General features: G+C 49.0%; 1 protein-coding gene across 1 annotated transcript in view; it reads left to right on the top strand.

Moving 5' to 3' along the window:
* LOC139372236 (solute carrier family 15 member 1-like) overlaps window positions 1–22,697 on the top strand; it is a 68,272-nt gene that overhangs the window by 11,211 nt on the left and 34,364 nt on the right. Inside the window, exons 6-10 of the mRNA XM_071111997.1 lie at window positions 987–1,077; window positions 2,203–2,286; window positions 2,413–2,495; window positions 4,340–4,426; window positions 5,615–5,704. Of these exons, the coding sequence (XP_070968098.1) occupies window positions 987–1,077; window positions 2,203–2,286; window positions 2,413–2,495; window positions 4,340–4,426; window positions 5,615–5,704 (435 nt within the window). The remainder of the gene's footprint in view (window positions 1–986; window positions 1,078–2,202; window positions 2,287–2,412; window positions 2,496–4,339; window positions 4,427–5,614; window positions 5,705–22,697) is intronic.

The following is a 22,697-nucleotide window of genomic DNA, read 5'->3' as shown; positions in this document are numbered from 1 at the left end:
ATGTATCCTGTTTCCTGTCCTCCTGTCCATGTCTCCTGTCCTCCTGTCCTCCTGTCCATGTCTCCTGTCCTCCTGTCCTCCTGTCCATGTATCCTGTCCTCCTGTCCTCCTGTCCATGTCTCCTGACCTCCTGTTCTCCTGTCCATGTCTCCTGTCCTCCTGTCCTCCTGTCCATGTCTCCTGTCCTCCTGTCCTCCTGTCCATGTCTCCTGTCCTCCTCCTGTCCTCCTGTCCTCCTATCCTCCTGTAAATGTATCCTGTCCTCCTGTCCATGTCTCCTGTCCTCCTGTCCTCCTGTCCATGTCTCCTGTCCTCCTCCTGTCCTCCTGTCCTCCTGTCCTCCTGTCCTCCTGTCCATGTCTCCTGTCCTCCTGTCCTCCTGTCCATGTCTCCTGTCCTCCTGTCTTCCTGTCTTCCTGTCCACCTGTCCTCCTGTCCATGTCTCCTGTCCTCCTGTCCATGTCTCCTGTCCTCCTGTCCATGTCTCCTGTCCTCTTGTCCTTCTGTCCTCCTGTCTCCTGTCCTCCTGTCCATGTCTCCTGTCCTCCTGTCCATGTCTCCTGTCCTCCTGTCCATGTCTCCTGTACTCCTGTCCTCCTGTCCATGTCTTCTGTCCTCCTGTCCATGTCTCCTGTCCTCTTGTCCTTCTGTCCTCCTGTCCATGTCTCCTGTCCTCTTGTCCTTCTGTCCTCCTGTCCATGTCACCTGTCCTCATGTCCTCCTGTCCATGTCACCTGTCCTCATGTCCTCCTGTCCATGTCTCCTGTCCTCCTGTCCTCCTGTCCATGTCTCCTGTCTTCCTGTCCTCCTGTTCTCCTGTCCTCCTGTCCTCCTGTCTCCTGTCCTCCTGTCCATGTCTCCTGTCTTCCTGTCCTCCTGTCCTCCTGTCTGCTGTCCTCCTGTCCATGTCTCCTGTCTTCCTGTCCTCCTGTCTCCTGTCCTCCTGTCCTCCTGTCCTCCTGTCCTCCTGTCCATACATTCTCCAGGAGAAACAGAGGAGCACGTTCTTCTCCATCTTCTACCTGTCAATCAACGCTGGTAGTCTCCTGTCTACTGTCATTACACCCATCCTCAGAGGTATGACCATAACCCTAAACTAACACAATACCTGTTCTCCTGTCTACTGTCATTACACCCATCCTCAGAGGTACGACCATAACCCTAAACTAACACAATACCTGGTCAGACTTTACATTACTAACTCTAAACTAACACAATACCTGGTCAGACTTTACATTACTAACCCTAAACTAACACAATACCTGGTCAGACTTTACATTACTAACTCTAAACTAACACAATACCTGGTCAGACTTGACTACTACTAACCCTAAACTAACACAATACCTGGTCAGACTTTACATTACTAACCCTAAACTAACACAATACCTGGTCAGACTTTACATTACTAACCCTAAACTAACACAATACCTGGTCAGACTTTACATTACTAACTCTAAACTAACACAATACCTGGTCAGACTTTACATTACTAACCCTAAACTAACACAATACCTGGTCAGAGTTTACATTACTAACCCTAAACTAACACAATACCTGGTCTGACTTTACATTACTAACCCTAAACTAACACAATACATGGTCAGACTTTACATTACTAACTCTAAACTAACACAATACCTGGTCAGACTTTACATTACTAACCCTAAACTAACACAATACCTGGTCAGACTTTACATTACTAACCCTAAACTAATACAATACCTGGTCAGACTTTACATTACTAACTCTAAACTAACACAATACCTGGTCAGACTTGACTACTACTAACTCTAAACTAACACAATACCTGGTCAGACTTTACATTACTAACCCTAAACTAACACAATACCTGGTCAGACTTGACTACTACTAACTCTAAACTAACACAATACCTGGTCAGACTTGACTACTACTAACCCTAAACTAACACAATACCTGGTCAGAGTTTACATTACTAACCCTAAACTAACACAATACCTGGTCAGACTTTACATTACTAACCCTAAACTAACACAATACCTGGTCAGACTTTACATTACTAACCCTAAACTAACACAATACCTGGTCAGACTTTACATTACTAACTCTAAACTAACACAATGCCTGGTCAGACTTGGCTATGGTTATGCCTGTGCAATAGGGCCAGTTCCTCCATCCATTAGCGCAGTGAGCCAGAAGCATGTGTGTTCCCTCCTCCAGGTCAGGAGTGTGGTATCCACTCCCAACAGAAGTGTTATCCTCTGGCCTTCGGCGTCCCTGCAGCCCTCATGGTGGTGGCTCTCAGTGAGTACTGTTACCACTACATGGAGGAGCTTCCTTCCTCTCCTTGCCTCTATCAACCATCAGTATTGATCTGAACTCTGTCTCTGTCTAGTTAACAGAGGTGGACGTCTTTCTGTGTTTCCACAGTCGTGTTCATTATGGGCAGTGGCATGTACAACAAGACTGCTCCTAAAGGCAACATTATGCTGGAGGTCTGCAAGTGTATCGGGGTAAGACAGTCTAATAACACGCAGACAGTAAGGGGGTAAGACGGTCTAATAACATACAGACAGTAAGGGATGAGACAGTCTAATAACACACAGACAGTAAGGGTGTAAGACAGTCTAGTAGCATACAGACAGTAAGGGATGAGACAGACTAATAACATACAGACAGTAAGGGATGAGACAGTCTAATAACATACAGACAGTAAGGGATGAGACAGTTTAATAACATACAGGCAGTAAGGAGGTAAGACAGTCTAGTAGCATACAGACAGTAAGGGATGAGACAGTCTAGTAGCATACAGACAGTAAGGTGGTAAGACAGTCTAATAACATACAGACAGTAAGGGATGAGACAGTCTAGTAGCATACAGACAGTAAGGTGGTAAGACAGTCTAATAACATACAGACAGTAAGGGATGAGACAGTCTAATAACATACAGACAGTAAGGGGGTAAGACGGTCTAATAACATACAGACAGTAAGGGATGAGACAGTCTAGTAGCATACAGACAGTAAGGTGGTAAGACAGTCTAATAACATACAGACAGTAAGGGATGAGACAGTTTAATAACATACAGACAGTAAGGGGGTAAGACAGTCTAATAACATACAGACAGTAAGGGGGTAAGACAGTCTAGTAACATACAGACAGTAAGGGATGAGACAGTCTAATAACATACAGACAGTAAGGTGGTAAGACGGTCTAATAACATACAGACAGTAAGGGGGTAAGACGGTCTAATAACATACAGACAGTAAGGTGGTAAGACGGTCTAATAACATACAGACAGTAAGGGATGAGACAGTCTAATAACATACAGACAGTAAGGGGGTAAGACAGTCTAATAACATACAGACAGTAATTTGGTAAGACGGTCTAATAACATACAGACAGTAAGGGATGAGACAGTCTAATAACATACAGGCAGTAAGGAGGTAAGACAGTCTAATAACATACAGACAGTAAGGGATGAGACAGTTTAATAACATACAGGCAGTAAGGAGGTAAGACAGTCTAATAACATACAGACAGTAAGGGATGAGACAGTCTAGTAGCATACAGACAGTAAGGTGGTAAGACAGTCTAATAACATACAGACAGTAAGGGATGAGACAGTCTAATAACATACAGACAGTAAGGTGGTAAGACGGTCTAATAACATACAGACAGTAAGGGGGTAAGACGGTCTAATAACATACAGACAGTAAGGTGGTAAGACGGTCTAATAACATACAGACAGTAAGGGATGAGACAGTCTAATAACATACAGACAGTAAGGGGGTAAGACAGTCTAATAACATACAGACAGTAAGGTGGTAAGACGGTCTAATAACATACAGACAGTAAGGGATGAGACAGTCTAATAACATACAGACAGTAAGGGGGTAAGACAGTCTAATAACATACAGACAGTAAGGGATGAGACAGTCTAATAACATACAGACAGTAAGGGATGAGACAGTCTAATAACATACAGACAGTAAGGTGGTAAGACGGTCTAATAACATACAGACAGTAAGGGATGAGACAGTTTATTAACATACAGACAGTAAGGTGGTAAGACAGTCTAATAACATACAGACAGTAAGGAGGTAAGACAGTCTAGTAACATACAGACAGTAAGGGATGAGACAGTCAGATAACACACAGACAGTAAGGGCTAAGACAGTCAAATACCATTCAGACAGTAAGGGATGAGACAGTAATAAAATACAGACAGTAGAAGACTTACAGTGTCATATCTTTCCATGTGAAACTCTACAGGAAGTGAATGTGATATTCAACAACAATGTCTGGTTTTCAGCAGAGCTATTAAGTGTTTTTGTGTTCTTTCGCTCCTCTCTAGTTTGCCATAAAGAACCGCTTCAGACATCGCAGCAAGACGTTCCCTAAGAGAGAACACTGGATGGACTGGGCCGATGAGAAATATGACGTAGGGCCATGTTCATCGGCCAATGGGAAAACCAGCACAACCAAATTAGCAGTTCATAAAACTGTTGAAAATGAAAGTACATTGAAGGATGTTTACAACACAGAGAACTCATTAATAAATCCTTCCTCTCCTCTTCTTCCTCCTTCTCCTCTCCTCTCTGCTCTCCTTCCCCTTCTCTCCTCTCTCCTCCTCCCGTCCTCTCTCCTTCCCCTCTCCTCTCTGCTCTCCTCCTCCTCCCCGTCCTCCTCTCTCCTCCTCCTTCTCTCCTCTCTTCTCCTCCTCCCCGTCCTCCTCTCTCCTCTTCCTCCCATCCTCCTCTCTCCTCCTCTCCTTTCTGCTCTCCTCCTCCCATCCTCCTCTCTCCTCCTCCTCTCCTTTCTGCTCTCCTCCTCCCGTCCTCCTCTCTCCTCCTCCTCTCCTTTCTACTCTCCTCCTTTTCCCATCCTCCTCTCTCCTCCTCCCGTCCTCCTCTCTCATCCTCCTCTCCTTTCTGCTCTCCTCCTTCTCCCATCCTCCTCTCTCCTCCTCCTCCCGTCCTCGTCTCTCCTCCTCCTCTCCATTCTGCTCTCCTCTTCCTCCCATCCTCCTCTCTCCTCCTCCTCTCCTTTCTGCTCTCCTCCTCCTCCTGTCCTGCTCTCTCCTCCTCCTTCTCCTCCTCCTTCTCCTTTCCTCTCTCCTCCTCCTCCTCTCCATCCTCCTCTCTCCTCCTCCTTCTTCTCTCCTTTCTCCTCCTCCTCCCATCCTCCTCTACTTTTTGCTCTCCTCCTCCTCCCATCCTCCTCTCTCATCCTCTCCTTTCTGCTTTCCTCCTCCTCCCCATCCTCCTCTCTCCTCCTCCTTCTTCTCTCCTTTCTCCTCCTCCTCTCATCCTCCTCCTCCCGTCCTCCTCCTTCTCCTCTCCTCTCTCCTCCTCCTCCCCATCCTTCTCTCTCCTCCTCCTTCTTCTCTCCTTTCTCCTCCTCCTCCCATCCTCCTCTCTCCTCCTCCTCTCCTTTCTGCTCTCCTCCTCCTCCTCCCGGCCTCCTCTCTCCTCCTCCTCTCCTTTCTGCTCTCCTCCTCCTCCTCCTCATCCTCCTCTCTCCTCCTCCTCTCCTTTCTTCTCTCCTCTTCCCGTCCTCCTCTCTCCTCCTCCTTCTCTCCTCTCTCCTCCTCCTGCCCGTCCTCCACTTTCCTCCTCCTCTCCTCCAGAAATTGCTGGTGGCCCAGGTGAAGATGGTGCTGAAGGTTCTGTTTCTCTACATCCCCCTTCCCATGTTCTGGACTCTGTTTGACCAACAGGTAAGAACCCTAACCCTAAACCCATCCATCTAAGTAACATAATGAAAAAATCCCTATCAAAATGTGTCAGTTTAATCTAGAGATATCTGTTTCAGCTAGAGATATCAGTTTCAGCTAGACAGATCAGTTTCAGCTAGACAGATCAGTTTCAGCTAGACAGATCAGTTTCAGCTAGATAGATCGGTTTCAGCTAGATAGATCTGTTTCAGCTAGAGATATCTGTTTCAGCTAGATAGATCTGTTTCAGCTAGACAGATCAGTTTCAGCTAGAGAGATCAGTTTCAGCTAGAGAGATCAGTTTCAGCTAGAGAGATCGGTTTCAGCTAGATAGATCCGTTTCAGCTAGATAGATCGGTTTCAGCTAGATAGATCGGTTTCAGCTAGACAGATCTGTTTATGGTACAGATATCAATTTAAGATAGATATATTTTTTGCATTGGCTGCGTCTCAATCCAATCGTCCGCCGATGTTCCGCATCGGCAGTGAAAGGTGGCAGAGCGAGAGCCTCTTTGGCACCATGAGACAATTCATCTGACGGTACCCGGTGCTGGTTAGAAAAATTAATGGAATTATGAAGGTAGATTTGAACCTACCCACATGTTGGGAACCCCTAAACTACCCCGTAACCCTTAAACTAACCCCTAAGACTACTCACCCTAACCCCTAACCCCTAAGACTACTCACCCTGACCCCTAACCCCTAAGACTACTCACCCTAACCCCTAAGACTACTCACTCTAACCCCTAACCCCTAAGACTACTCACCCTAATCCCTAACCCCTAAGACTACTCACCCTAACCCCTAACCCCTAAGACTACTCACCCTAACCCCTAACCCCTAAGACTACTCACCCTAACCCCTAAGACTACTCACCCTAACCCCTAACCCCTAACCCCTAAGACTACTCACCCTAACCCTTAAGACTACTCACCCTAACCCCTAAGACTACTCACCCTAACCCCTAAGACTACTCACCCTAACCCCTAACCCCTAAGACTACTCACCCTAATCCCTAACCCCTAAGACTACTCACCCTAACCCCTAACCCCTAAGACTACTCACCCTAACCCCTAACACTACTCACCCTAACCCCTAACCCCTAAGACTACTCACCCTAACCCCTAACCTCTAACCCCTAAGACTACTCAACCTAACCCCTAACCCCTAAAACTACTCACCCTAACCCCTAACCCCTAAGACTAATCACCCTAACCCCTAAGATTACTCACCCTTACCCCTAACACATAAGACTACTCACACTAACCCCTAACCCCTAAGACTACTCACCCTACCCCCTAACCCCATAACCCCTAAGACTACTCACTCTAACCCCTAACCCCTAAGACTACTCACCCTAATCCCTAACCCCTAAGACTACTCACCCTAACCCCTAACCCCTAAGACTACTCACCCTAACCCCTAACCCCTAATACTACTCACCCTAACCCCTAACCCCTAAGACTACTCACCCTAACCCCTAACCCCTAAGACTACTCACCCTACCCCCTAACCCATAACCCCTAAGACTACTCACCCTAACCCCTAACCCCTAAGATTACTCACCCTAACCCCTAACCCCTAATACTACTCACCCTAACCCCTAACCCCTAAGACTACTCACCCTAACCCCTAACCCATAAGACTACTCACCCTAACCCCTAACCCCTAAGACTACTCACCCTAACCCTTAACCCCTAACCCCTAAGACTACTCACCCTAACCCCTAACCCCTTAGACTACTCACCCTAACCCCTAACCCCTTAGACTACTCACCCTAAACCCTAACCCCTTAGACTACTCACCCTAACTCCTAACCCCAAAGACTACTCACCCTAACCCTTAACCCCTAACCCCTAAGACTACTCACCCTAACCCCTAACCCCTGAGACTACTCACCCTAACCCCTAACCCCTAAGACTACTCACCCTAATCCTAATCCCAAAGACTACTCACCCTAACCCCTTACCCGTAAGACTACTCACCCTAACCCCTAACCCCTAAGACTACTCACCCTAACCCCTAACCCCTAAGACTACTCACCCTACCCCCTAACCCATAACCCCTAAGACTACTCACCCTAACCCCTAACCCCTAAGATTACTCACCCTAACCCCTAACCCCTAATACTACTCACCCTAACCCCTAACCCCTAAGACTACTCACCCTAACCCCTAACCCATAAGACTACTCACCCTAACCCCTAACCCCTAAGACTACTCACCCTAACCCTTAACCCCTAACCCCTAAGACTACTCACCCTAACCCCTAACCCCTTAGACTACTCACCCTAACCCCTAACCCCTTAGACTACTCACCCTAAACCCTAACCCCTTAGACTACTCACCCTAACTCCTAACCCCAAAGACTACTCACCCTAACCCTTAACCCCTAAGACTACTCACCCTAATCCTAATCCCAAAGACTACTCACCCTAACCCCTAACCCCTTAGACTACTCACCCTAAACCCTAACCCCTAAGACTACTCACCCTAACCCCTAACCCCTTAGACTACTCACCCTAACCCCTAACCCCTAAGACTACTCACCCTAATCCTAATCCCAAAGACTACTCACCCTAACCCCTAACCCGTAAGACTACTCACCCTAACCCCTAACCCCTAAGACTACTCACCCTAACCTCTAACTCCTAAGACTACTCACCCTAAACCCTAACCCCTAAGACTATTCACCCTAACCCCTAACCCCTAACCCCTAAGACTATTCACCCTAACCCCTAACCCCTAAGACTACTCACCCTAACCCCTAAGACTACTCACCCTAACCCCTAACCCCTAAGACTACTCACCCTAACCCCTAACCCCTAACACTACTCACCCTAACCCCTAAGACTACTCACCCTAACCCCTAACCCCTAAGACTACTCACCCTAACCCCTAACCCCTAAGACTATTCACCCTAACCCCTAACCCCTAACCCCTAAGACTATTCACCCTAACCCCTAACCCCTAAGACTACTCACCCTAACCCCTAAGACTACTCACCCTAACCCCTAACCCCTAAGACTACTCACCCTAACCCCTAACCCCTAACACTACTCACCCTAACCCCTAAGACTACTCACCCTAACCCCTAACCCCTAAGACTACTCACCCTAACCCCTAACCCCTAAGACTACTCACCCTAACCCCTAACCCCTAAGACTACTCACCCTAACCCCTAACCCTAACCCCTAACTCCTAAGACTACTCACCCTAACCACTAAGACTACTCACCCTAACCTCTAAGACTACTCACCCTAACCCCTAAGACTACTCACCCTAACCCCTAACCCCTAATACTACTCACCCTAACCCCTAACCCCTAAGACTACTCACCTTAACCCCTAACCCCTAAGACTACTCACCCTAACCCCTAACCCCTAAGACTACTCACCCTAACCCATAACCCCTAAGACTATTCACCCTAACCCCAAGACTACTCACCCTAACCCCTAAGACGACTCACCCTAACCCCTAAGACTACTCACCCTAACCCCTAACCCCTAACCCCTAACCCCTAAGACTACTCACCCTAACCCCTAACCCCTAAGACTACTCACCCTAACCCCTAATCCCTAAGACTACTCACCCTAACCCCTAAGACTACTCACCCTAACCCCTAACCCCTAAGACTGCTCACCCTAACCCTTAACCCCTAAGACTACTCACCCTAACCCCTAAGACTACTCACTCTAACCCCTAAGACCACTCACCCTAACCCCTAAGACTACTCACCCTAACCCCTAATCTCTAACCCCTAAGACTACTCACCCTAACCTCTAACCCCTAAGACTACTCACCCTAACCCCTAACTACTAAGACTACTCAACCTAACCCCTAACCCCTAAGACTACTCTCCCTAACCCCTAACCCCTAAGACTACTCACCCTAACCCCTAACCCCTAAGACTACTCTCCCTAACCCCTAACCCCTAAGATTACTCACCCTAACCCCTAACACATAAGACTACTCACACTAACCCCTACCCCCTAAGACTACTCACCCTACCCCCTAACCCCATAACCCCTAAGACTACTCACTCTAACCCCTAACCCCTAAGACTACTCACCCTAATCCCTAACCCCTAAAACTACTCACCATAACCCCTAACCCATAAGATTACTCACTCTAACCCCTAACCCCTAATACTACTCACCCTACCCCCTAACCCATAACCCCTAAGACTACTCACCCTAACCCCTAACCCCTAAGACTACTCACCCTAACCCCTAACCCCTAAGACTACTCACCCTACCCCCTAACCCCTAACCCCTAAGACTACTCACCCTAACCCCTAACCCCTAAGAATACTCACCCTAACCCCTAACCCCTAATACTACTCACCCTAACCCCTAACCCCTAAGACTACTCACCCTAACCCCTAACCCCTAACCCCTAAGACTACTCACCCTAACCCCTAACCCCTAAGACTACTCACCCTAACCCCTAACCCCTAAGACTACTCACCCTAACCCCTAAGACTACTCACCCTAACCCCTAACCCCTAAGACTGCTCACCCTAACCCTTAACCCCTAAGACTACTCACCCTAACCCCTAACCCCTAACCCCTAAGACTACTCACCCTAACCCCTAACCCCTAAGACTACTCACCCTAACCCCTAAGTCCTAAGACTACTCACCCTAAACCCTAACCCCTAAGACTATTCACCCTAACCCCTAACCCCTAACCACTAAGACTATTCACCCTAATCCCTAACCCCTAAGACTACTCACCCTAACCCCTAAGACTACTCACCCTAACCCCTAAGACTACTCACCCTCACCCCTAAGACTACTCACCCTATCCCCTAACCCCTTAGACTACTCACCCTAACCCCTAACCCCTAAGACTACTCACCCTAACCCCTAAGACTACTCACCCTAACCCCTAACCCCTAAGACTGCTCACCCTAACCCTTAACCCCTAAGACTACTCACCCTAACCCCTAACCCCTAACCCCTAAGACTACTCACCCTAACCCCTAAGACTACTCACCCTAACCCATAACCCCTAAGGCTACTCACCCTAACCCCTAACCCCTAAGACTACTCACCCTAACCCCTAACCCATATTACTACTCACCTTAACCCCTAACCCCTAAGACTACTCACCCTAACCCCTAACCCCTAAGACTACTCACCCTACCCCCTAACCCCTAACCCCTAAGACTACACACCCTAACCCCTAACCCCTAAGAATATTCACCCTAACCCCTAACCCCTAATACTACTCACCCTAACCCCTGACCCCTAAGACTACTCACCATAACCCCTAACCCCTAAGACTACTCACCCTAACCCCTAACCCCTTAGACAACTCACCCTAACCCCTAACCCCTTAGACTACTCACCCTAACCCCTAATCCCAAAGACTACTCACCCTAACCCTTAACCCCTAACCCCTAAGACTACTCACCCTAGCCCCTAACCCCATAGACTACTCACCCTAACCCCTAACCCCTAAGACTACTCACCCTAACCCCTAACCCCAAAGACTACTCACTCTAACCCCTAACCCCTAAGACTACTCACCATAACCCCTAACCCCTAAGACTACTCACCATAACCCCTAACCCCTAAGACTACTCACCCTAACCCCTAACCCCTTAGACTACTCACCCTAACCCCTAACCCCTTAGACAACTCACCCTAACCCCTAACCCCTTAGACTACTCACCCTAACCCCTAACCCCAAAGACTACTCACCCTAACCCTTAACCCCTAACCCCTAAGACTACTCACCCTAGCCCCTAACCCCAAAGACTACTCACCCTAACCCTTAACCCCTAACCCCTAAGACTACTCACCCTAGCCCCTAACCCCATAGACTACTCACCCTAACCCCTAACCGCTAAGACTAATCAACCTAATCCCTAACCCCAAAGACTACTCACTCTAACCCCTAACCCCAAAGACTACTCACCCTAACCCCTAACCCCTAAGACTACTCACCCTAACCCCTAAGTCCTAAGACTACTCACCCTAAACCCTAACCCCTAAGACTATTCACCCTAACCCCTAACCCCTAACCACTAAGACTATTCACCCTAATCCCTAACCCCTAAGACTACTCACCCTAACCCCTAACCCCTAACCCCTAAGACTACTCACCCTAACCCCTAACCCTTAAGACTACTCACCCTAACCCCTAAGTCCTAAGACTACTCACCCTAAACCCTAACCCCTAAGACTATTCACCCTAACCCCTAACCCCTAACCACTAAGACTATTCACCCTAATCCCTAACCCCTAAGACTACTCACCCTAACCCCTAAGACTACTCACCCTAACCCCTAAGACTACTCACCCTCACCCCTAAGACTACTCACCCTCACCCCTAAGACTACTCACCCTAACCCCTAACCCCTTAGACTACTCACCCTAACCCCTAACCCCTAAGACTACTCACCCTAACCCTAAGACTACTCACCCTAACCCCTAACCCCTAAGACTGCTCACCCTAACCCTTAACCCCTAAGACTACTCACCCTAACCCCTAACCCCTAACCCCTAAGACTACTCACCCTAACCCCTAACCCCTAAGAATATTCACCCTAACCCCTAACCCCTAATACTACTCACCCTAACCCCTAAGACTACTCACCCTAACCCCTAACCCCTAAGACTACTCACCCTAACCCCTAACCCCTTAGACAACTCACCCTAACCCCTAACCCCTTAGACTACTCACCCTAACCCCTAACCCCAAAGACTACTCACCCTAACCCTTAACCCCTAACCCCTAAGACTACTCACCCTAGCCCCTAACCCCATAGACTACTCACCCTAACCCCTAACCCCTAAGACTACTCACCCTAATCCCTAACCCCAAAGACTACTCACTCTAACCCCTAACCCCTAAGACTACTCACCATAACCCCTAACCCCTAAGACTACTCACCCTAACCCCTAACCCCTTAGACTACTCACCCTAACCCCTAACCCCTTAGACAACTCACCCTAACCCCTAACCCCTTAGACTACTCACCCTAACCCCTAACCCCAAAGACTACTCACCCTAACCCTTAACCCCTAACCCCTAAGACTACTCACCCTAGCCCCTAACCCCAAAGACTACTCACCCTAACCCTTAACCCCTAACCCCTAAGACTACTCACCCTAGCCCCTAACCCCATAGACTACTCACCCTAACCCCTAACCGCTAAGACTAATCAACCTAATCCCTAACCCCAAAGACTACTCACTCTAACCCCTAACCCCAAAGACTACTCACCCTAACCCCTAACCCCTAAGACTACTCACCCTAACCCCTAAGTCCTAAGACTACTCACCCTAAACCCTAACCCCTAAGACTATTCCCCCTAACCCCTAACCCCTAACCACTAAGACTATTCACCCTAATCCCTAACCCCTAAGACTACTCACCCTAACCCCTAAGACTACTCACCCTAACCCCTAACCCCTAACCCCTAAGACTACTCACCCTAACCCCTAACCCTTAAGACTACTCACCCTAACCCCTAAGTCCTAAGACTACTCACCCTAAACCCTAACCCCTAAGACTATTCACCCTAACCCCTAACCCCTAACCACTAAGACTATTCACCAAAATCCCTAACCCCTAAGACTACTCACCCTAACCCCTAAGACTACTCACCCTAACCCCTAAGACTACTCACCCTCACCCCTAAGACTACTCACCCTCACCCCTAAGACTACTCACCCTAACCCCTAACCCCTTAGACTACTCACCCTAACCCCTAACCCCTAAGACTACTCACCCTAACCCTAAGACTACTCACCCTAACCCCTAACCCCTAAGACTGCTCACCCTAACCCTTAACCCCTAAGACTACTCACCCTAACCCCTAACCCCTAACCCCTAAGACTACTCACCCTAACCCCTAACCCCTAAGAATATTCACCCTAACCCCTAACCCCTAATACTACTCACCCTAACCCCTAACCCCTAAGACTACTCACCATAACCCCTAACCCCTAAGACTACTCACCCTAACCCCTAACCCCTTAGACAACTCACCCTAACCCCTAACCCCTTAGACTACTCACCCTAACCCCTAACCCCAAAGACTACTCACAATAACCCTTAACCCCTAACCCCTAAGACTACTCACCCTAGCCCCTAACCCCATAGACTACTCACCCTAACCCCTAACCCCTAAGACTACTCACCCTAATCCCTAACCCCAAAGACTACTCACTCTAACCCCTAACCCCTAAGACTACTCACCATAACCCCTAACCCCTAAGACTACTCACCATAACCCATAACCCCTAAGACTACTCACCCTAACCCCTAACCCCTTAGACTACTCACCCTAACCCCTAACCCCTTAGACAACTCACCCTAACCCCTAACCCCTTAGACTACTCACCCTAACCCCTAACCCCAAAGACTACTCACCCTAACCCTTAACCCCTAACCCCTAAGACTACTCACCCTAGCCCCTAACCCCAAAGACTACTCACCCTAACCCTTAACCCCTAACCCCTAAGACTACTCACCCTAGCCCCTAACCCCATAGACTACTCACCCTAACCCCTAACCGCTAAAACTAATCAACCTAATCCCTAACCCCAAAGACTACTCACTCTAACCCCTAATCCCAAAGACTACTCACCCTAACCCCTAACCCCTAAGACTACTCACCCTAACCCCTAAGTCCTAAGACTACTCACCCTAAACCCTAACCCCTAAGACTATTCACCCTAACCCCTAACCCCTAACCACTAAGACTATTCACCCTAATCCCTAACCCCTAAGACTACTCACCCTAACCCCTAAGACTACTCACCCTAACCCCTAACCCCTAACCCCTAAGACTACTCACCCTAACCCCTAACCCTTAAGACTACTCACCCTAACCCCTAAGTCCTAAGACTACTCACCCTAAACCCTAACCCCTAAGACTATTCACCCTAACCCCTAACCCCTAACCACTAAGACTATTCACCCTAATCCCTAACCCCTAAGACTACTCACCATAACCCCTAAGACTACTCACCCTAACCCCTAAGACTACTCACCCTCACCCCTAAGACAACTCACCCTCACCCCTAAGACTACTCACCCTAACCCCTAACCCCTTAGACTACTCACCCTAACCCCTAACCCCTAAGACTACTCACCCTAACCCTAAGACTACTCACCCTAACCCCTAACCCCTAAGACTGCTCACCCTAACCCTTAACCCCTAAGACTACTCACCCTAACCCCTAACCCCTAATACTACTCACCCTACCCCCTAACCCCATAACCCCTAAGGCTACTCACCCTAACCCCTAAGACTACTCACCCTAACCCCTAACCCCTAATACTACTCACCCTACCCCCTAACCCCATAACCCCTAAGGCTACTCACCCTAACCCCTAACCCCTAAGATTACTCACCCTAACCCCTAACCCATATTACTACTCACCTTAACCCCTAACCCCTAAGACTACTCACCCTAACCCCTAACCCCTAAGACTACTCACCCTACCCCCTAACCCCTAACCCCTAAGACTACTCACCCTAACCCCTAACCCCTAAGAATACTCACCCTAACCCCTAACCCCTAATACTACTCACCCTAACCTTTAACCCCTAAGACTACTCACCATAACCCCTAACCCCTAAGACTACTCCCCTAACCCCTAACCCCTTAGACTACTCACCCTAACCCCTAACCCCTTAGACAACTCACCCTAACCCCTAACCCCTTAGACTACTCGCCCTAACCCCTAACCCCAAAGACTACTCACCCTAACCCTTAACCCCTAACCCCTAAGACTACTCACCCTAGCCCCTAACCCCATAGACTACTCACCCTAACCCCTAACCCCTAAGACTACTCACCCTAATCCCTAACCCCAAAGACTACTCACTCTAACCCCTAACCCCAAAGACTACTCACCCTAACCCCTAACCCCTAAGACTACTCACCCTAACCCCTAAGTCCTAAGACTACTCACCCTAAACCCTAACCCCTAAGACTATTCACCCTAACCCCTAACCCCTAACCACTAAGACTATTCACCCTAATCCCTAACCCCTAAGACTACTCACCCTAACCCCTAAGACTACTCACCCTAACCCCTAAGACTACTCACCCTAACCCCTAACCCCTTACTCACCCTAACCCCTAAGACTACTCACCCTAACCCCTAAGACTACTCACCCTAACCCCTAACCCCTAAGACTACTCACCCTAACCCCTAACCCCTAAGACTACTCACCCTAACCCCTAACCCCTAAGACTACTCACCCTAACCCCTAAGACTACTCACCCTAACCCCTAAGACTACTCACCCTAACCCCTAAGACTACTCACCCTAACCCCTAGCCCCTAATACTACTCACCCTAACCCCTAACCACTAAGACTACTCACCCTAACCCCTAACCCAGAAGACTACTCACCCTAATCCCTAACCCCTAAGACTACTCACCCTAAACCCTAACCCCTAACCCCTAAGACTACTCACCCTAACCCCTAACCCCTAAGACTACTCACCCTAACCCCTAACCCCTAAGACTACTCACCCTAACCCCTAACCCCTAAAACTACTCATCCTAACCCCTAAGACTACTCACCCTAACCCCTAACCCCTAACCCCTAAGACTACTCACCCTAACCCCTAACCCCTAAGACTACTCACCCTAACCCCTAACCCCTAAGACTACTCACCCTAACCCCTAAGACTACTCACCCTAACCCCTAACCCCTAAGACTGCTCACCCTAACCCTTAACCCCTAAGACTACTCACCCTAACCCCTAACCCCTAAGACTACTCACCCTAACCCCTAACCCCTAAGACTACTCACCCTAAACCCTAAGTCCTAAGACTACTCACCCTAACCCCTAACCCCTAAGACTATTCACCCTAACCCCTAACCCCTAACCACTAAGACTATTCACCCTAATCCCTAACCCCTAAGACTACTCACCCTAACCCCTAAGACTACTCACCCTAACCCCTAAGACTACTCACCCTCACCCCTAAGACTACTCACCCTAACCCCTAACCCCTTAGACTACTCACCCTAACCCCTAACCCCTAAGACTACTCACCCTAACCCCTAAGACTACTCACCCTAACCCCTAACCCCTAACCCCTAAGACTAATCACCCTAACCCCTAAGACTACTCACCCTAACCCCTAACCTCTAATACTACTCACCCTACCCCCTAACCCCATAACCCCTAAGGCTACTCACCCTAACCCCTAACCCCTAAGATTACTCACCCTAACCCCTAACCCATATTACTACTCACCTTAACCCCTAACCCCTAAGACTACTCACCCTAACCCCTAACCCCTAAGACTACTCACCCTACCCCCTAACCCCTAACCCCTAAGACTACTCACCCTAACCCCTAACACCTAAGAACACTCACCCTAACCCCTAACCCCTAATACTACTCACCCTAACCCCTAACCCCTAAGACTACTCACCATGACCCCTAACCCCTAAGACTACTCACCCTAACCCCTAACCCCTTAGACTACTCACCCTAACCCCTAACCCCTTAGACAACTCACCCTAACCCCTAACCCCTTAGACTACTCACCCTAACCCCTAACCCCAAAGACTACTCACCCTAACCCTTAACCCCTAACCCCTAAGACTACTCACCCTAGCCCCTAACCCCATAGACTACTCACCCTAACCCCTAACCCCTAAGACTACTCACCCTAATCCCTAACCCCAAAGACTACTCAATCTAACCCCTAACCCCAAAGACTACTCACCCTAACCCCTAACCCCTAAGACTACTCACCCTAACCCCTAAGTCCTAAGACTACTCACCCTAAACCCTAACCCCTAACCCTTAACCACTAAGACTATTCACCCTAATCCATAACCCCTAAGACTACTCACCCTAACCCCTAAGACTACTCACCCTAACCCCTAAGACTACTCACCCTAACCCCTAAGACTACTCACCCTAACCCCTAACCCCTAAGACTACTCACCCTAACCCCTAAGACTACTCACCCTAACCCCTAAGACTACTCACCCTAACCCCTAACCCCTAAGACTACTCACCCTAACCCCTAACCCCTAAGACTACTCACCCTAACCCCTAACCCCTAAGACTACTCACCCTAACCCCTAAGACTACTCACCCTAACCACTAAGACTACTCACCCTAACCCCTAAGACTACTCACCCTAACCCCTAGCCCCTAATACTACTCACCCTAACCCCTAACCGCTAAGACTACTCACCCTAACCCCTAACCCAGAAGACTACTCACCCTAATCCCTAACCCCTAAGACTACTCACCCTAAACCATAACCCCTAAGACTATTCACCCTAACCCCTAACCCCTAAAACTACTCACCCTAACCCCTAAGACTACTCACCCTAACCCCTAACCCCTAACCCCTAAGACTACTCACCCTAACCCCTAACCCCTAAATCTACTCACCCTAACCCCTAACCCCTAAGACTACTCACCCTAACCCCTAAGACTACTCACCCTAACCCCTAACCCCTAAGACTGCTCACCCTAACCCTTAACCCCTAAGACTACTCAACCTAACCCCTAACCCCTAACCCCTAAGACCACTCACCCTAACCCCTAACCCCTAACCCCTAATACTACCCACCCTAACCCCTAACCCCTAAGACTACTCACTCTAACCCCTAAGACTACTCACCCTAACCTCTAAGACTACTCACCCTAACCCCTAACCTCTAACCCCTAAGACTACTCACCCTAACCCCTAACCCCTAAGATTACTCACCCTAACCCCTAACTCCTAAGACTATTCTCCCTAACCCCTAACCCCTAAGACTATTCACCCTAACCACTAACTCCTAAGACTACTCACCCTAACCCCTAACCCCTAAGATTACTCACCCTAACCCCTAACCCCTAACCCCTAAGACTACTCACCCTAACCCCTAACCCCTTAGACTACTCACCCTAACCCCTAACACCTAAGACTACTCACCCTAATCCCTAACCCCTAAGACTACTCACCCTAACCCCTAACCCCTAAGACTACTCACCCTAACCCCTAACCCCTAAGACTACTCACCCTAACCCCTAAGATTACTCACCCCAACCCCTAACTCCTAAGACTACTCACCCTAACCCCTAACCCCTTAGACTACTCACCCTAACCCCTAACCCCTAAGACTACTCACCCTAACCCCTAAGACTACTCACCCTAACCCCTAACCCCTAAGACTGCTCACCCTAACCCTTAACCCCTAAGACTACTCACCCTAACCCCTAACCCCTAACCCCTAAGACTACTCACCCTAACCCCTAACCCCTAAGACTACTCACCCTAACCCCTAAGTCCTAAGACTACTCACCCTAAACCCTAACCCCTAAGACTATTCACCCTAACCCCTAACCCCTAACCACTAAGACTATTCACCCTAATCCCTAACCCCTAAGACTACTCACCCTAACCCCTAAGACTACTCACCCTAACCCCTAAGACTACTCACCCTAACCCCTAAGACTACTCACCCTAACCCCTAACCCCTTAGACTACTCAGCCTAACCCCTAACCCCTAAGACTACTCACCCTAACCCCTAAGACTACTCACCCTAACCCCTAACCCCTAAGACTGCTCACCCTAACCCTTAACCCCTAAGACTACTCACCCTAACCCCTAACCCCTAACCCCTAAGACTACTCACCCTAACCCCTAAGACTACTCACCCTAACCCCTAACCCCTAATACTACTCACCCTACCCCCTAACCCCATAACCCCTAAGGCTACTCACCCTAACCCCTAACCCCTAAGATTACTCACCCTAACCCCTAACCCATAATACTACTCACCCTAACCCCTAAGACTACTCACCCTAACCCCTAACCCCTTAGACTACTCAGCCTAACCCCTAACCCCTAAGACTACTCACCCTAACCCCTAAGACTACTCACCCTAACCCCTAACCCCTAAGACTGCTCACCCTAACCCTTAACCCCTAAGACTACTCACCCTAACCCCTAACCCCTAACCCCTAAGACTACTCACCCTAACCCCTAAGACTACTCACCCTAACCCCTAACCCCTAATACTACTCACCCTACCCCCTAACCCCATAACCCCTAAGGCTACTCACCCTAACCCCTAACCCCTAAGATTACTCACCCTAACCCCTAACCCATAATACTACTCACCTTAACCCCTAACCCCTAAGACTACTCACCCTAACCCCTAACCCCTAAGACTACTCACCCTACCACCTAACCCCTAACCCCTAAGACTACTCACCCTAACCCCTAACCCCTAAGAATACTCACCCTAACCCCTAACCCCTAATACTACTCACCCTAACCCCTAACCCCTAAGACTACTCACCATAACCCCTAACCCCTAAGACTACTCACCCTAACCCCTAACCCCTTAGACTACTCACCCTAACCCCTAACCCCTTAGACAACTCACCCTAACCCCTAACCCCTTAGACTACTCACCCTAACCCCTAACCCCAAAGACTACTCACCCTAACCCTTAACCCCTAACCCCTAAGACTACTCACCCTAGCCCCTAACCCCATAGACTACTCACCCTAACCCCTAAGACTACTAACCCTAACCCCTAACCCCTAACCCCTAAGACTACTCACCCTAACCCCTAAGACTACTCACCCTAACCCCTAACCCCTAATACTACTCACCCTACCCCCTAACCCCATAACCCCTAAGGCTACTCAGCCTAACCCCTAACCCCTAAGATTACTCACCTTAACCCCTAACCCATAATACTACTCACCCTAACCCCTAAGACTACTCACCCTAACCCCTAACCCCTTAGACTACTCAGCCTAACCCCTAACCCCTAAGACTACTCACCCTAACCCCTAAGACTACTCACCGTAACCCCTAACCCCTAAGACTGCTCACCCTAACCCTTAACCCCTAAGACTACTCACCCTAACCCCTAACCCCTAACCCCTAAGACTACTCACCCTAACCCCTAAGACTACTCACCCTAACCCCTAACCCCTAATACTACTCACCCTACCCCCTAACCCCATAACCCCTAAGGCTACTCACCCTAACCCCTAACCCCTAAGATAACTCACCCTAACCCCTAACCCATAATACTACTCACCTTAACCCCTAACCCCTAAGACTACTCACCCTAACCCCTAACCCCTAAGACTACTCACCCTACCACCTAACCCCTAACCCCTAAGACTACTCACCCTAACCCCTAACCCCTAAGAATACTCACCCTAACCCCTAACCCCTAATACTACTCACCCTAACCCCTAACCCCTAAGACTACTCACCATAACCCCTAACCCCTAAGACTACTCACCCTAACCCCTAACCCCTTAGACTACTCACCCTAACCCCTAACCCCTTAGACAACTCACCCTAACCCCTAACCCCTTAGACTACTCACCCTAACCCCTAACCCCAAAGACTACTCACCCTAACCCTTAACCCCTAACCCCTAAGACTACTCACCCTAGCCCCTAACCCCATAGACTACTCACCCTAACCCCTAACCCCTAAGACTACTCACCCTAATCCCTAACCCCAAAGACTACTCACTCTAACCCCTAACCCCAAAGACTACTCACCCTAACCCCTAACCCCTAAGACTACTCACCCTAACCCCTAAGTCCTAAGACTACTCACCCTAAACCCTAACCCCTAAGACTATTCACCCTAAATCCTAACCCCTAACCACTAAGACTATTCACCCTAATCCCTAACCCCTAAGACTACTCACCCTAACCCCTAAGACTACTCACCCTAACCCCTAAGACTACTCACCCTAACCCCTAAGACTACTCACCCTAACCCCTAACCCCTAAGACTACTCACCCTAACCCCTAAGACTACTCACCCTAACCCCTAAGACTACTCACCCTAACCCCTAACCCCTAAGACTACTCACCATAAACCCTAACCCCTAAGACTATTCACCCTAACCCCTAACCCCTAAGACTATTCACCCTAACCCCTAACCCCTAAGACTACTCACCCTAACCCCTAAGACTACTCACCCTAACCCCTAACCCCTAAGACTACTCACCCTAACCCCTAACCCATAAGACTACTCACCCTAACCCATAAGACTGCTCACCCTAACCCCTAAGACTACTCACCCTAACCCCTGAGACTACTCACCCTAACCCCTACCCCCTAATACTACTCACCCTAACCCCTAACCCCTAACCTCTAACCCCTAAGACTACTCACCCTAACCCCTAAGTCCTAAGACTACTCACCCTAAACCCTAACCCCTAAGACTATTCACCCTAACCCCTAACCCCTAACCACTAAGACTATTCACCCTAACCCCTAACCCCTAAGACTACTCACCCTAACCCATAAGACTACTCACCCTAACCCCTAAGACTACTCACCCTAACCCCTAACCCAACCCATAACCCCTAAGACTACTCACCCTAACCCCTAAGACTACTCACCCTAACCCCTAACCCCTAAGACTACTCACCCTAACCCCTAACCCCTAAGACTGCTCACCCTAACCCCTAACCCCTAAGACTACTCACCCTAACCCCTAAGACTACTCACCCTAACCACTAAGACTACTCACCCTAACCCCTAAGACTACTCACCCTAACCCCTAGCCCCTAATACTACTCACCCTAACCCCTAACCGCTAAGACTACTCACCCTAACCCCTAACCCAGAAGACTACTCACCCTAATCCCTAACCCCTAAGACTACTCACCCTAAACCCTAACCCCTAAGACTATTCACCCTAACCCCTAACCCCTAAAACTACTCACCCTAACCCCTAAGACTACTCACCCTAACCCCTAACCCCTAACCCCTAAGACTACTCACCCTAACCCCTAACCCCTAAATCTACTCACCCTAACCCCTAACCCCTAAGACTACTCACCCTAACCCCTAAGACTACTCACCCTAACCCCTAACCCCTAAGACTGCTCAACCTAACCCTTAACCCCTAAGACTACTCACCCTAACCCCTAACCCCTAACCCCTAAGACCACTCACCCTAACCCCTAACCCCTAACCCCTAAGACTACTCACCCTAAG

This window comes from Oncorhynchus clarkii, chromosome 18 (assembly GCF_045791955.1).
Source record: "Oncorhynchus clarkii lewisi isolate Uvic-CL-2024 chromosome 18, UVic_Ocla_1.0, whole genome shotgun sequence".
Taxonomy (NCBI): domain Eukaryota; kingdom Metazoa; phylum Chordata; class Actinopteri; order Salmoniformes; family Salmonidae; genus Oncorhynchus; species Oncorhynchus clarkii.
Note: the sequence above shows the minus strand (reverse complement) of the source record. Positions and strands in the feature narration are given on the sequence as shown.